The sequence below is a fragment of the Diplotaxodon limnothrissa genome, linkage group LG23 (genome assembly GCF_057381915.1).
Source record: "Diplotaxodon limnothrissa isolate DT_005_m linkage group LG23, D_limnothrissa_male_GT1.1, whole genome shotgun sequence".
In the NCBI taxonomy this organism is placed as follows: Eukaryota; Metazoa; Chordata; class Actinopteri; order Cichliformes; family Cichlidae; genus Diplotaxodon; species Diplotaxodon limnothrissa.
This window is the reverse complement of record NC_140617.1, coordinates 4,938,591-4,956,103: the sequence shown is the minus strand read 5'-3', so window position 1 is coordinate 4,956,103 and position 17,513 is coordinate 4,938,591. Positions and strand designations below refer to the sequence as shown.

Below are 17,513 nucleotides of genomic sequence, written 5' to 3'. Positions count from 1 at the left end.
TACGCATCAAGACAGCAACCTATATATATTTTTTATTTTAGAAAACATAGTTTAGAATTCAACTTTATTGTCATTGCACATTGTTTCTTCATGCTGGTCAAATTCAACAGTAAGATACTGTCACTACACTAACATCTTCGCTTGTAAAAATTATGATAATTTTTGATGCTAAGACACACCTTCAACAAACACACACATGCAGACATGTGTGCATTTAGAGGAGATAAATGTGCAACAAAATTTTGAGAGGAGAGAAAGATAGGAAGTGTTAAATGAAAACCGCTTACAGATTGCAAAGTGATGCATAAAACAGGCAAACTGCCCCCCTTAAAACGATTACATTTTACTTGACTTCTATGCGTCATGCACAGTCTGAGGAAGTTTCTGCTCTTCTCTTCTTCTCTTCAGGCTATGACATGCCTTATAAAAAAATGTAAGATTTCAAAATATGTTGTGAAAATATTCTCTCTCAAATTTTCTACATTTCTTCTTGGGCACTAGGAAGTGAAATAAATAAATAATAAATAAATAAATCTCTAATATGTGTACTTACTGCACTATGTGTCCATTTTTGAAGTTCATCTCAAACTTCTAGAAGCAACTACACATTCAAATGTAATATACTAGCAGGAAATAACAGGAAAGAGGCTTGATAGAGAGAGCATACTGTAGTGATGTTAAAAGACTTATTTAATCAACTGTCACTGTTGCACTTTTCTGTTGCACTGTCGTGTCTGCACCCTCTTGTGTCTTCTGTTCTGTCTTTCTTTGTTTTTTGCATCTGACATGTGACTGTGAAGGTGTAGCTGGAAAAAGTGGTTTCAATGACTCACAGTTTTTCACAGGTTTTGGTACTCTTTGGTGTTTCACACCTTTGCTTGGTTTTACAATATATATATATATATAAATTAAAAATTCATTACATTTATAATTCATTACATTTAAACTAATTTGGTTCAATTAGTTAATTAGTTAGTTCAAGTTTATTTAAGAGAAAAAATAAAATCACATGTTTAGTGGAGATAGATGATTGATGTGGGAGGAGTGACTGATGGGAAGTGTTGATGAAAAGCCACAGAAACATTGCAAGGTGATGCATAAAGCAGACAAACTGTCCCCCTAAACAACGACATTCTAGTTGACTTCCACGCATCATGCACGCTCTACAGAAGTGTCTTCTAGTCACAGCTGTGACATGCCTCATTCAAAATGGTAAGATTGTAAAATATTTTTCTTAAAGTTATGCAAAAACTATATTTCTCTCAGTTTTTCTTCATTTATTTTCAGCACTGGGAAGTGAAATCATAAATGGCAAAAAGGCTGAGGAAAAGTCCATGCAGTATATGGCATCAGTACAAAACAACAAAAAACACACATGTGGAGGATTCCTTGTCAGTAAAGACTTTGTAATGACTGCTGCGCACTGTCATTTTGAGTGAGTAGCCACCGATACTTCAAGCAATGTCACATTCATCTAAACATAAATAATTATTTTGTTTTTCAATCATTCCTGCAGGAATCCTAAATCCTTAAGTGTTGTTCTGGGCACCCATGATCTCAGGAAGGAAAATAAGAAAATGAGATATGGAGTAAAAATGATCTGCAGACACCCTGCCTTCAACAAAGTTGAAAATGGAAGTGACATCATGCTTCTCAAAGTAAGTATTCATCTATTCAGCCTCGACTTCATAAAAGATATCAGACGTTCTTATGAATCAATCAATCATTAAAAAGGTTAATACAGGGAGGAAAATATAAAAGAAATAAAATTAAAAGAACAGCAAAAAAACCCTAAATCATTCAGAGAAACATTTTCTGGCACTTTCTGCCAGCATTTATAATCAAACCATTCAAAAATTATATGATTTTCTTTAAGTGTCAACCAATCAAAACACATTTGGGCGATCGTGGCTCAAGAGTTGGGCGTTCGCCGCGTAATCGGAAGGTTGCCGGTTCGAGCCCCGGCTCGGACAGTCTCGGTCGTTGTGTCCTTGGGCAAGACTCTTCACCTACCGCCTACTGGTGATGGCCAGAGGGGCCGATGGCGCGATATGGCAGCCTCGCTTCTGTCAGTCTGCCCCAGGGCAGCTGTGGCTACAACTGTAGCTTGCCTCCACCAGTGAGATGACTGGATGTGTAAAGCGCTTTGGGGTCCCTAGGGGAGACTAGTAAAAGCGCTATACAAATACAGGCCATTTACCATTTGTTTGTAGTACAGGTAAAAAAAACAAAACAGCAACAACAGTAATACATGAAATGACTTCTAGTTCCAAAACAAACAAGCACTTTTTCTTAATTTGCTGTAATAATAATAAACACGTGACACATTAATAGATATATTAATACATCTAAATACGCTTGTGATAATGATAGTATTGTAGAGTAATTTGCTTTATGCAAGTGCACGCACTTTCCTGTCTTGAGAGATATGTAAAGAAAAATACTGGAGAACCTTAAATACACACAAATCTGACATGTTCATAACTGATATAAATAATCATTTTTATTTTCTGTGGGGTTTTTTTTTTGTTTGTTTGTTTGTTTTTTATCTTTCCAGCTGTCTAAGAAAGTTCCCCTGGGTAACAAAAAACCAATTAAGCTAATTCCACTTCCAATTCAAAAACTAAACCTGGAGGAAAACAAGATCTGCAGTGTAGCTGGATGGGGGCCCACAGAACCTGGTAAACATCGATCTGATTATGTTAATGAGCTGCAAGTGCTAAATGTTCCCATCATTAACAAGGACAAGTGTCAGAAGCTGTGGAGAAGAACTTTAAAAAATGTTATTTGCGCCGGTGGATACAAAGCAAAGAGTGGAATCTGTCAGGTAATTTTTTTCATATGAATTATCAAACATAGTTTAAACATCAAAATTATCAAACAAAAACAAATTAATATTTGATATTTCTTCCTCACAGGGTGATTCTGGTGGGCCTCTCGTATGTAACGAGTTGGCTGTTGGCATTGTTTCCTTTAACAACAACAATAGCTGTAAATATCCAGATGTCCCAAACGTCTATACAGACATATCACAATTTCTTCCTTGGATCACAGATATTCTCAAGAAAAAAAAATGCAAAGGGTAAAAAATATTTTCCATGTTATTGTGGGTGTATTGTAAGACTGTTGGGCAAGTGATATGTGAGCTGTGTAAACTGCTTAAATTCTGCAATATCTAACATTAACTGTATCTAACAAAATATCTAACAATATCTAAGCAATATCTAACAAAAACTGCTGATGACTCTTTCATTGTCAAGCTTACAAATAGATCAGTGACATAGTAGCTTTGAAGTGCACAAGTTAGTATCACGTATGAAAAAAGTCAAAGGAGGTTTTCCTGTGGTTCGTTGGTTGTATTACATAAACTGACGAGAACTAATATCCACTGACAAGTCAGAAAGCTCATAAACAGTCATATCCAGGGCAATTTCATCTCATTTTACTAAAGCCTGCCCGATACTGGAAACATGAACAGGCACTTCACCAGGGCACAAACTCCTCAATCCATATCATGAGATAAAAATGTCATCAGAACAAATAAAATTTTAAAAAATGTATAGCTTTGTTTGACATCAGAATTGTACGTGGCTATTGGGAAGTCAAGTGACTTCACAAAATTTTGATAATAGACTAATTTCCTGTATTTAGTAGTCTTTTTTCACATTTTATTTTACATCAGTTTATAGTATTTAGTATTTATTTATTTGTCAAGAACAATGAAATTGCGTTTGGGGCTTCCATACAACCCAAAAAAAAGAAGAAAATAATAAATACCCCTTAAAACCCAAGTGTACATATTTAACCCAGTGTGACTCCAATGCAATAAGACAATCCTTAGCAATAATGTTCGTAGAAATTCAGACAAAGACCTGAGAAACATGACAAAATACAACAATGCAACCCATTCAATATTATTGTACTGTGAGATATGATATCAGATATGATAGTTATCTATTTAAGAAAGAGGGGGGGGGGGCAGGAGGGGGAAGAGAATAAAGATATGATGCACCAATGCAGACCAGTTCATTGCTATTAAGAAGTTGGATATGGTTATTGTCCGTGAGAGGGGGGCAGAGAGTTCAGGAGCCTCACAGCCTGTGGATACAGGCTGTTGGCCAGTCTGGATGTTCTGGCCTGTATAGACCTGTACCTTCTCCCTGAGGGCAGCAGATGGAAAAGGTGGCGCGCAGGGTGATGTTGGTCCCGCAGGATACTGTGCACCCTCCTCAGACAGCGAGTGGGGAAGATATTACTGATCTCTGGCAGACTTGTTCCAATAATTCTGCCAGCTTCTTTCACCACCCGCTGGAGTGCTTGCTGATCGGCCTTGGTGCAGCTGGGGAACCACACTAGAAATCCATACGTCAGAACGCTGCTGATGGCACAGTTGTAGAAGTTCAACATCAGAGATCTGGGAATGTGTGCGCTCCGCAGTCTCCTCAGGTAGTAGAGGCGCCGTTGGGCCTTCCGTGCAACTGAGGTGATATGGTTGCCCCAGGACAGGTCCTCGGTCACAGTTACCCCCAAGAATTTAAAACTGCTCACCCTCTCCACCGCCTCACTGCCAATGAAGAGAGGCAGATGGTTGTTATGACCCCTCTTCCGGAAATCTACAATGATCTCCTTGGTCTTTTTGGTGTTTAAGACCAAGTTATTGTCGTGGCACCATGACTCTAGTTGTTGCACCTCTGTATAATGTGAATGCTGTTATTTATGAAAAAGAAACCAAAATCCAGACACCAGTTCAATTTCAAATAAAGTATAATGTGTGAATGTGAATATGTGGATATAATGTGTCAATAGTGAGCCTCGTAGTAAACATGACAAAAGTCATTTTGTATACAAATAATCTTTGGAGCCCAAAGTTCAGACGTCAGATTGCTCCACACACTTCATTTCAGATTATTTCTACACTTGGAGGTTTATGATGTCATCGAGAGGAAACATCCCTTATATGGTCATCTCAGGTACACAACTCTGGCCGTCCATAACTAAATCATTTATTTTGTCATTCATGGATGCCACTTGGATGGATGTGAAATTAAATAGTCAGTGCCTTATTTTTTATTATGCTGTTAAAAAAATAAGAGAACCATATAGTCAAACAGCGCTTTATTTTATACACTTCGAGCACTTTATCTACTTCACATCTATGATCTAACCACACAGGTACAGGGAGAACATGCAAACCTCACATATAAGGGTGTAAGGCAGGGTTGGAACAAAGCCCCTTCTTGCTAACCCTTCACTCAAGCACAATGCTACCCTTAAATGGAACAGGTATGGCATGGTGTAATGAAGTTCAGCTCTAAGGTGTGAACAATAACATCTGATGTTGCTTCCTTAAACAGCTAATTTAAGTGACTTCCTAGATGGATCAGTTACCCATTGCTTGAAGAAATATCAGTGCAATGGAGGAAAACACAGTAATAATGAATGAAAACACTGAAAATTGAAACAAAGACATTTTATGGCACCACGATGGCATCCGTTTGCTCTTGCAGTGAGATTTTGGACAATTTAACTCCCATTTTCACCACTAGGGGACAGTGTTTTACCAGAAAGTTTGAGTGATAAACAAGACGTGTGTATTTGGTCTGAGATCAGGGTGGTAAGAGGTTACAGAAGAGCTTACAGAAAGAAGTTTCTGGGTATAAACTGGGGCTTCTCTGTACTGTTTTGTGTTTTTACACAGCCCAGTGATAAACTGCAGGTGTAGATTGATTTCTTCCTCTTAACTAAAGACAGTTACAACAGCATGCATTTAATAAGAAGAAAATAGCTTGGTGGATAGCTTTATACCTTTCAAGGGCAATAAGATGACTGCTTCATTATTGTAAGATGACCACCACCAAAATGAAGCACCTAGATTGTTTTTCTTTCACAGACAATTTACAGCCTTTTATATAAAGGTACTGTTAACATCTTGTTAGTCTACTGTTGCTAATAATTAGATAATTAATTATGACCTCCACACACTCTCTTGCTAATGAAAATATTTGCCATAAAATTCTCAAACTGGTGCATTTTCTCAGTTGAAATGTTTTGTATATTTTTGTGCTCTATTGTGAATAAAATATGGGTAAAATATGAGGTCCTCTCTGCTTGCCTTTCTGCTTTTTTGATTATGTACAACTGTGGTTGTACATCATATATCTGCATTAAAGAACAATGCTTTTTTGTTTTGGGTTTTTTGGTGCAACTGCACATGTAGTAGCATGCATAAAAACCTAGAGAAGGAGACCTAACATGGATTAAAATTAATTAAACAATGCAGTAAAAGTATCAGAGAACAAAAAATCATATAAATGGAGAATTAAATAACTAATAAAATAGAGATAATAGATTAAGTATCTGTCAGTTGCATCACATTTACCATATTACTATGGTAAATAACATACTGATAGACTGACAACTTTACAATAAATATATAAAATAATAGATAGTTATTATTTTTTCGGGCTTCCAAAATCTGTCTTCTTTGTGCATATCGTGTGGAAATTATATACAAATCTCTGATTCACAAATTTCATTTAGCCTCTTTTAATATTCCTTTCCCATTTAACAAACAACCACACTAACATCTTCACACCAGTCAAAAGTATCACCAGTTAGTCAGGTGTATGCATTTTTCAAATACACACACACACACACACACACACACACACACACACACACACTGCTGGCAGTCAGGAATTAAGAAATTACTTGCACATGCCACCATAACACATGCAAAAGCAAAGGTGGTAAAACCTGAAGACTGACGCTGTGGTTTCTCTTAGTCATCTAGTTGTAGCAGTGTAAAAGGGAACCAAAAAAAAAGTGGAGCAAAAAAGAAAAACAACAGCTTTGATCTAACAACATTTGCTGAACTCATCACATTCTTGTCAGATAATGCTATGAAAGTGTTTCAAGCTTTGCAGACCATGGTATAAGACACCTTATCTTATATCACGCAATCATCACCATGCTCTTCCTGCCTGAAGCAGTTCATCCAGGTCACCAAACAAACAAAGTATTTCCAGAATGTTTGTCTTGGCCCATCACATTAGAGGCCCATAATACAAGGTTTATAATGTGAGGTAGTGTAAAACTTCATTAACCAGAACATCAAACTAAGGTTTCTCTGACAGATTACTAGAAATCTAGGACATAGTTGGAGTGGTGACATCCATCTAGAGCGCTTTCTCTCACAATGTCACCAATATCATCTGGCTGAGAGTGAGAGTGCTACAGCATGTAAATAATGCCATCATCCACCCCCTACAAGAGCCTGGTAAGCAAACTGAAGGGGGTCATGAACATTTTCCACTTGTGAACTGATGAGAGCCAATCTCTCCAGTGGCTTTGTGACATGTGAGGTCAACACAAAGTCACTCTGAAGTCAGTAAAGTCAGAAGAGGTGGCTCTCTTTCATACTAGCACCAACTACTGGAGTAAGAAATGTTAAATCTTTAAATTTACTTAGAACATAACATATAAACATGTAAATATATTAAGGTGTGCCCCCTTACTACTATTTAGTAGTAAGCTTATATTTTAATATTTCACTTTCATCACTGTGATATTGAGAACATTGACGTTCTACATGAAATTTGTTATCTGTGGTTTCTGTGGTTCAGTTATACTTCGTCACAGTGAATGTAAAGTTTTTCAGTGAGCTTTGAGCTACATAAAAAAAATAGCTATGTGCCCTTTGTGTTATTCATTTATGAATTGTTGATCAGCAGTATCCAAAAGGGTATAAGGTTTCGAAAACAGTGTTCAAAAGCTGAGATTAAAAAAATAGAACTGCAGCTGTACCGCTCTTATATCTGTGGGTTTAAAACTGTCACCATCTAATCTGATATCTAAGTTTGCCTGGAAAAGAGGGCACGAAAAGCTTGTCTTACAAGAAGTGATACTACAGGTGTAGTCACCTCAGAATAGCTTTACTGTGATTGCAGTGCAAGTGTGCATTAAAAAAAAGATATCTTTCCATTTGACATTCATGCCCGTGAGTTCAGAATCTTTGCAATGCCAGAACTTACATCATTGTAACAGTAATGTGATTACTGAATTTAGTGAATTACTGAATTTAATATAATAGCACGCTGCATGCCAAATACGCTTGGGCAAGTTACTAGACCCAAGTTACTCTCAGATGTATGCAGAGTGTAAACAGCACTTGAGCATAGAAAAAAAAGTGCCTGTATGAATGAATGGGTGAATGTGGTATGTTGTTTAAAGTGCTGTGAGTGCTTCAAACAACATACCTCAAGTAGAGGAGAAAAGTGCCGCGTGAGAACCAGTCCAGGAACTATTCAACATTTACATTAGTGCGTTGCTTAAAAATGTTATGTGATTAACCGTAACTTACTTTGGGGAACACATTACATTCAGCAATATCAATGACATATAAACCACTCATAAAACACTTACTTACAAACAGTGAAGAGAAGCAGGTCTACAGTAGCCTAGTAAGAACAAAGTAAGGCAAGAAAAGGAAAGAAAGTAATTCAGAGAGAACAACCAATCGATCATTCTGACAGACTTTGGTTTTTATAAAAGAATTAAAATGTCTGTTTTTACTGATTAAATCGATCTGACTTGATTAGTGATTATAGAAGAAGAGGAGGTCTAAAAAGACACAGAATGTGGTTAAGACTGGCGAGGTACTGCGCAGTTATGATAAGCACGATAACACCAAGGTTCCAAATGAAGGGCACACATACACCGAATAAAGGATGTGGTTATAAGTCAAAATAAGAACGATGATAATCATACTTGACAACACAGCAAACTGCTGTATAAAAGGGTCTCCTTGACACCCCCGGAGGCTGTTTCAGTGGCAACATGGAAAGTCTGCATGCATTTCTGCTGGTCTATGTTCTGACATGTCTGGGACAACTAGGTAAGAATGACATTAATATTATTCTCTGCCCATTATCACTATCCCTGCTATTGACAAAATATGTGAAAGAGAAACTATGTATATACACAGAGAAAGTGTGTCATTTGAGAGTCATAAGAGCGTGTTAATGTGACATTTACAGTGTTTTGGCTTACTTTATTTTCCATTTTTTTGCAGGATATGGAACTGACATCATACATGGTAAAAAAGCGCCAGATAAATCAATGTTGTATATGGCTTCTGTACAGAGCAGCAAGGGTCATGTATGTGGATGATTTCTTGTCACTGAGGACTTTGTTGTAACCGCTGCACACTGTGACACTGTGTAAGTAATATGTTTTCTTGTGAGGCAGTCTCTGATGCGCGCCATTAAAATAGTTTTCTTAAACATATTCACCACATCTCAATGATTACTTGTTCAGGAACATCACACATGTTGTTATTGGCAACCACAATCTCCAGCAGGGCAGTGATATAAAAATAATCGTCGAAAGGAAATTCAAACCCAGCAATTTTAATGATGTTTGGCTGGGTGAGGACATCATGCTCCTTAAAGTAAGTATATATTTACACAAACAACCATTACAGGTGATGTAATTTATGGTTTATTTATTTAGATTACATAAATACTACAAATGTACTAGACATCGACATTTCTAATTCAATGCTGTTGTGTGTCTACAGCTGTCTAGGAAAGCTCAACTAGGCTGCAAAGTACAAATAATTCAACTTCCATGTGCTGAAATAACCTTGGAAGAAAATCAAATTTGTCAAGTGGCTGGATGGGGAAAAACTAAAAATGGTGGCTCAGTTGTCGATGACCTGAGAGTGGTGAACGTGTCCGTCATTAACCCAGAAGTCTGTAGGGAACAATGGCCCGGTCTTCCTGTTAATGTTATCTGTGCAGGTGGATACGGCACAGACAAAGGATTCTGTCAGGTATGGCTTCTGTCCTTTCATTGTCTATGTCTACTTGTTTCCTGTTGACAAATAGCTGAACAACCTAAATTAAATATGAAATGAAAACTGAAAATCCTCCTTCCTCACAGGGTGATTCTGGTGGTCCTCTGGTGTGCAACGGTTTAGCTGTTGGTATTGTTTCTTTCAACAAATATCACAACTGTAACTACCCAGATGTGCCCAATGTCTATACAGACATCTCAAAATATCTTCAATGGATCAACAAAGTTCTGGCAACTACAAAACCTTCCTAAAAATGTATTTTTGCATTACTACAGTAGAAGCAAAAATAAACATTTTGCTCTCTGTCATGATCTCTGGGTTTTTAGCTTTGTTTTTTATTTCTATTTACTCGTGTTCTAGAGTCGTTAGCCCTTGAATTGTTGTATTTTAGATCTGTTTTGTTTCATATTTATTGTACCGCCAGTGTTTCCTCAGTCTTAACCACCCTGCTTTACTCTAATTTAGTAGAAATTTTAGGGATCTAGACTTTATTTATTTATTTCTCTGGCAACATTTTACTCTTTATTGTGCATTTTTACACACATTTCTGTACTTTCTTCTTTCTATTCCATACAGGCTTGTTACTTTATGTTTAAGATATTTGAGGGGAGTTTTTATTTCACATCGCTATCCTCCTTTCAACATCAAACTGATCTGAGATTATCCAATAACACATAAAGGACAATCCTACTGGTGCTTATCGCATACAAAGATGAAAGGTGCAAAAGCATCATTTATGTGTCATTCATAGCACTATACTCAGGGGTTAAAGAAGGCATTGACAGTGAAACTGGTGCTTCAGCCGTTTCTAGGTCATAGCAGGGTTAAGTCTGGCTGGTTCATGATTAGTATTTAATATTCTAACCAATTTCCTGTTTCCTGAGGGCTTGGAAGATGTTTGGGTCTTCCTCTGGACCTTGCCAAAGTGGTGACATACCAGAGTAAATTGTACTAATTTGTTTAAACTGATAATCTGCTTGTTTAGAAATGGCTCAATTAGTTTCTTGGACATTGTTATGAGGACCTAGCAAGAATAGCTCTGCACCTTGTCAAATTAAGACATTGTAGAGCCTTCACCACCACTTATTAAAAGATTTAAGTGAGGGTATGTATATATTTAAGCCTCTATATAACAATTTCACTCTAAGTGGATTAGAGAAACTCCACAATGCATTCAAAATTGTACACCAAAATCTGGTTTCCAAAATTCATAAAAGTTGTACAATCATTTCACCTTAAAAAGAAAAAAAAAAGAAAGAAAGTTCAAAGAAATGATTAAAAGCCCAAAATTACTATGGCATTCATACCCATGATGATTATATGCAAACTAATGATCACAACTTCATTTCCAGCTCAGCTGTCACATGAACAATCTGCAAAGATTTCGTTTACCCCACTTGCAGACTTTCAACACTTCACATGGGTGGCTTGATCTGGAAAGATGGAACCGCGGTGTGATATATGCAGACATTTCAGTTTCAGAACTGTTACAAACCTAAATTCATACTGTGTGAACTGACAACTTATTTCAAATTGTTTCTGAATCTTTACTTGAAGGGAACTTGTAACTATTAATAAAGATGTAACAATTCATTTTATTCGTAATTGATTTTTGGAGACAGCTGAAGCTAAGTATGTGTGTGTCTCCTCAGCTTTATCAGATAACAGCTAATAACAGGCCTTCTATAGTATTGGTGTGTAAAAAGAGTGAGATAATCTAAGGAACTTGGAAAGACATCCAGTACTTCTTTTTCCATTTCTTGAAGATGTTTCAGCTTTCATCCAAGAGCCTTCTTCAGTTCCTTCTTAAATTCAGAAGAAGACTCTTGGATAAAAGGTGAATCAGAAATCTAAAGAAGTTCAGTCACTTTCTTTCCAAGTTCCTCAAACTACCATGACCTGGGTGACTGAGATCCTTCCCAGTTTGATAGTACTCTCTCTTCAGCTTTAAAATTAAATTAACTACCCAAGCGTTCTATAATATTGCATTATTAAGATAAGATTATTCAGTCCCAGATTTGGAAAATATATGGTTAAAAATTAATTTAAACACATTTATATGGCACATTTATATTTATATTTTTATATTTTAAAAAATAGCTTAAGTAAATACAATGGTGTGTAGTTCAATAAAATAGAATGCTGGCAAAAATGAATGGAAGATATATCCACAGTACATTCATAGAAATGTTTGCAGTGGATGAAACCACGGTGATGATGAATATCAAGCTGTTTTAGAATTATAACATTTGCAGCATTTTTAGAACATATTTTGATTGCTGATGTTTTATAATCGTAAGTAATCATTGTATATCACTGTTTGCCTGCTGAAGGCAGTTGTTTGTAATCAGATTTGTAAAAATCAACTAAACTATTCACCAGTAGAGGACAGTGTCTTACCAGAACATTTTACTACAGCTGTGCGTACAGTAAAAAAAACAAACAAGAAAATTCAGCATTTTGGTCGGACATCATGGTGGCGTAGTGTTTAGCATTACTGTCTTACTAAAAGAAGCTTTTTTTTTTTCTTTTTTTTTTTTGCCTGTCCCGTTTGGCTCTTTTGCCATCAGAGTTGTTGTCTAAAGGCAAAGAAAGATGCCCAACGGATTTACTTTACCAAATTGACCATCCCAGCCTTGCCGTAATGGTCCATTTGATTCACCTTTTATTGTTTATTTTATTTTCACTTACTGAATACGGGACAGACTTGACTGGGGGAAAGAAGGGGAGAAAGAAAGAGGGAAAGAGAAACAGCTGAGAAGAGGGACGGGGGAGAAGGGCAAAAAACAAAAACCAACAGAACGGGCAGAGAAAAAAAAAAGCATATATCAATCACCTGGATCACCTGCTGAGAAAGAAAAAAGAAAACAAGCAGAAGAGAACAAGAGTAATAGAATAAACAACATCACAATGATATATGGGAATATGACAGTAAATACTAAATATTAAACATTATTGTGCAGCACATAAGATCAACAGAACACAGTGTGCTTTGAGGTAGGAGCCAAAAAGGGTGTAGTTTGTGGGTGTGATCACCCGTGTGTACACCTGTGAGCATGGACGCGCTTGTTTTTTTTTTGTTTTTTTTTAACAGGTTCCTTCATGTAATAATCTGCTAGAGGGTGTGTGTGTGGGGGGGGGGCACAGCCCCGTCCTCCAGGGCATGAAGCAGGTATGGAGGAGATCAAAACTCCAGACATCCAGAGGCCCCCAGAACACAAGAGACCAAGGAAGACCAACAGAGGGGCAGCCGCGCCACTGTCCCAGAAAGAGCTGAGGAGAGTCCCAGATGAGGGCTCACTCAGCAGCCGCGGAGCAGAAGCCAGGGGGAGTTGCAGTGACGCGCCCGTGAGCTCCGCCGGCAGCCAGCCGTGCCTGAGTGACCGAGCCCCAGGCCGAGAGGCCGTGGGCACCCCACCTCCGAAGTGGCCCGAGCGAGCCCCAGGCTCCAGGCCCCGATAAGCGGCCGCCAAGGAGTGAGCCGGTGTGTACCTGGACGCCCATCCCCAGACACAAAGAACCACCAACGCACCGATGTCTGAGGGAGTCCGCCACTGGCAGGGGAAGTGGTGGTAGGGGGAGATAGGCCTCCAAACTTTGGAGGGCCTGAGATGTCCCCAGAGAGGTGGCGCCTGACACCCAACCTGACATATAGACACAGACATACAGGCACACACATATACAAACATCCATTCCCACCCTCATGCTCTCATATGCACTTACTCCACACTCAACCAACGTGGAGACAGACATAAAGAGACGCTGTACACACAATCACACTCCCCAAGCGTACTCTACAAACCGGGTCTAGGTACCCTTGCCCCTGGAGGGGGAACTGCACCCAGACCCAGGTGGTGTTACCCTTTTCCCTGCGGTGGGGGGAGGCAGACCGCCCCGACTCCGCAGCAGCAGGAAGGCCCCACACTCCAGACCGCAGTCGGACGGCCAACTCCTCCTCCTAGCCCCCCCGCTCCAGCAGGTCACAGAGAATGGGGGTGAGAGAAGAAGCTTTATTTTTTAAGGTTCCTGGTTGGCTGGGGTCTTTCTTTGCAGTTTTGCATGTTCTCCCACAGTTCAGAGACACGGTTATTAGGTTAAGTAACAAACTGTAGCTGTACAGTAAGCAAACAGTCTCTCTGCCAGCCTTGCAAGAGACTGATGACCTGTTCAGGGTATCTTGTCTATCAACCTCTAACAGACATGACAGGCTACAGCCATGTAACTCTTGATAAAGTTTGATAAACTTTTAAGAAAAAACTTATCTTTTCAACATTTTACCAATTTTACTTGCAATTTCAAAGATATTGCATCCAGTACAAAGTTGCAGACGTAACATTATAGAGTCTCAAGTCAAACAATAGTTTTACAATTTCTATTACTTGAAGTTTATATTAATTTTCTACTTATCTTTTTTTTTGCATAAAAAGACAAATAAATAATACTGAAATTAAAATTGGGAAACAACTCCTTTGTATTGCTAACACAATATCAGCTCTTGAAAAGCAGCTCCAACAATGGTATTACTAGCCAAGAACCCAGAGTGATGTTAAATCCCAATATACCCTCATGTGACCCGACTAAATAAACAGAAATGGATGAAATTATCCCACAGAGGTGATATACCAAAAGTATCTGATCTTGTCTAAAACCCGAGTCTTCTTTAAGCATCATTTCTTAAGCTGTTAAACACAGTTTAGACTTTTGTCAATCGTTAAATAAACACATAGAAGATAATGTTTGAATGTTACCTGTTATTTACAGTTTTTTACAGACGCTAGGACACATGTCTCAATACTTAGGTCACGTTTGCAAAACTCCTCACACAGTGAGCACAACAGAAGTCTATGTGGGCCAAACTGAGGACCAGTTATCATTGTTTTGGCACAAAATGCATTCAATGACTACATCTCTCAAATTTCATGAATTATTTTCTCACTCAGACACAACAACTGCCAAAAATCTTTGTACGTACAGGACATTTTGCATGTGCTTACATACTGTTTTCAAAACTGTTAAACTTATGGCCAAAACAATAACACAATGCAAAACTTAAAAAGACAGCAAAATGCAACAGCAATATTTTATTGAAACATATTTTACAGTTTTTTACAGCCGCTAGGACACATGTCCCAATACTTAGGTCACTTTTGCAAAACTCTTCACACAATCCTCCTAACTGACCGTCAGCTTGGCAAAGCAGTTCATTTCACATTCAAAATGCACTACAACTACCAAAACACTTCATTCAGGTCTCAAATAAACTCATTCTTCCAGAACACTAGCAAAGGTTGACAGCCGACAAACACACTTTGTCACCCACAAAACAATGACCTAAAAAACACTAACAACATGTAGCATTACACAGTGTTTTCTTGTGTAAAACAAGGACACATCTCTGTTTATAATTTCAATATATGTTACTGGAATGAATCAGACATCATGCAGAATTCGTTAATATTTGTTTATGTATTTTTTTATTTTTTTGCACTAAGTAATCCCAAAATACAAGAATTTGTATACACACCATCCACTGATACACATACAATAGTAATGCTAATCTACTCGGTCTTCTCCATTTGGCCACAGGTTCTCATCCACATCACATCTTATGTCATCTAGGGCAATACACCTAGGAAAGAATCTCCTGGCTGCCAGAATTGAAGGAGTTGAAAAATTGAAGGAGTAACACCTGTGTAGATGTTCATCTACAATGAGAATAAGCTGTGGCTGGTTAAACTGCATTTTTAGATTTAAAATATGTTTCAATAAAATATTGCTGTTGGATTTTGCTGTCTTTTCAAGTTTTGCATTGTGTTATTGTTTTGGCCATAAGTTTAACAGTTTTGAAAACAGTATGTAAGCACATGCAAAATGTCCTGTCCGTACAAAGATTTTTGGCAGTTGTTGTGTCTGAGTGAGAAGATAATTCATGAAATTTGAGAGATGTAGTCATTGAATGCATTTTGTGCCAAAACAATGATAACTGATCCTCAGTTTAGCCCACATAGACTTCTGTTGTGCTCACTGTGTGAGGAGTTTTGCAAACGTGACCTAAGTATTGAGAAATGTGTCCTAGCGTCTGTAAAAAACTGTAAATCTAAAAATGCAGTTTAACCAGCCACAGCTTATTCTCATTGTAGATGAACATCTACACAGGTGTTACTCCTTCAATTGTTCAACTCCTTCAATTCTGGCAGCCAGGAGATTCTTTCCTAGGTGTATTGCCCTAGATGACATGAGATGTGATGTGGATGAGAACCTGTGGCCAAATGGAGAAGACCGAGTAGATTAGCATTACTATTGTATGTGTATCAGTGGATGGTGTGTATACAAATTCTTGTATTTTGGGATTTCTTAGTGCAAAAAAATAAAAATACATAAACAAATATTAATGAATTCTGCATGATGTCTGATTCATTCCAGTAACATATATTGAAATTATAAACAGAGATGTGTCCTTGTTTTACACAAGAAAACACTGTAATGCTACATGTTGTTAGTGTTTTTTAGGTCATTGTTCTGTGGGTGACAAAGTGTGTTTGTCGGCTGTCAACCTTTGCTAGTGTTCTGGAAGAATGAGTTTATGTGAGACCTGAATGAAGTGTTTTGGTAGTTGTAGTGCATTTTGAATGTGAAATGAACTGCTTTGCCAAGCTGACGGTCAGTTAGGAGGATTGTGTGAAGAGTTTTGCAAAAGTGACCTAAGTATTGGGACATGTGTCCTAGCGGCTGTAAAAAACTGTAATGGAAAAATGTAATGGCAGTAGTTATGAGTAACCTACTATTTGTTCATTTTTGTTCAGCCAATGTAAATGCACTAATTCTATACTTTGAGAATACTGATTGCTCTAACAGAATCTGGTAACTGTGAGATGTGTTTCTGTGGTTTAGTCATAGTGTATCAGAAGTGACAAAACTGTTTCAGTGAGCTCATAAGTATCCGTGATCTAAGAATGATAGAATTTCTTTTCTATTATGCATTAGAAAAGTCATCTTCAATTGATGCTTTACTGTAGTGTTCGTCAAGGTGAAGGATGGGTTGTAAAAGAAATGTTAAAAAGACAAGAGATGTTTTTTTAAAAACGTTTTTTGGTTGTACTGCTACTCTATTTCTGAGTTTTTAACTTTCAGTTTCTTATATATATATATATAGTGTTAGTTTCAGTGACTGTGACAAATTTATAACATTTGTGGTATGTCAGGAGGTCTCGGTATGTAGAAGAAAAAGCCATATAACAGAAACTCTTTTTGCCATTAGGCTGACTGTTACAGTTTTTTTCAATCGCTAACAAGCGCCTACCCATACTTCAGATACTTTTTCTAAACTCTTAACACAGACTCACACCTACAAAACACAATTGGCCAAATGGATAATTTTCTTCTCAAAAATACATTTTGTTAAATATATACTAACTCTTCATTTCAAAATAGAACACATCTTTCTCTGCACACACTAACTGTACAAAAACACTATAAATCTGACTCAAAATGAAATTAGTCTGTCAAAGAATAACACTTGTTTTCACTTCACAAGGTACATGCAGTCAATCAAAGTACACCAGGTTTCAAAATACTGGCTATTATTGACATTACAAAAACTGCATAGACTTTTATGTTTCAGTTTTACAGGTATTTGCATGCGAAACATGCAATC

At 37.6% G+C, this 17,513-nt stretch overlaps 1 protein-coding gene and 1 pseudogene across 1 annotated transcript; both read left to right on the top strand.

Annotated features, from left to right (window-relative positions):
• Nucleotides 1–1,154: 1,154 nt before the first annotated feature.
• Nucleotides 1,155–3,086, top strand: LOC146607334 (granzyme F-like). Its single transcript, XM_085348977.1, has 5 exons — nucleotides 1,155–1,212; nucleotides 1,288–1,435; nucleotides 1,517–1,658; nucleotides 2,558–2,827; nucleotides 2,919–3,086. Exons 1-5 carry the CDS (start codon nucleotides 1,155–1,157, stop codon nucleotides 3,084–3,086), a joined length of 786 nt encoding a protein of 261 aa, XP_085205103.1.
• A 5,752-nt stretch (nucleotides 3,087–8,838) lies between these two features.
• On the top strand, nucleotides 8,839–10,110 carry LOC146607333 (duodenase-1-like; annotated as a pseudogene).
• The last annotated feature ends 7,403 nt before the right edge of the window (nucleotides 10,111–17,513 follow it).

Coding starts and splice junctions, on each gene's coding strand:
- LOC146607334 (XM_085348977.1), top strand. CDS start 1,155: ATGCACGCTCTACAGAAGTGTCTTCTAGTCACAGCTGTGACATGCCTC. Junction 1,213..1,287: donor GACATGCCTCATTCAAAATG/GTAAGATTGTAA, acceptor ATTTATTTTCAG/CACTGGGAAGTGAAATCATA. Junction 1,436..1,516: donor GCTGCGCACTGTCATTTTGA/GTGAGTAGCCAC, acceptor TCATTCCTGCAG/GAATCCTAAATCCTTAAGTG.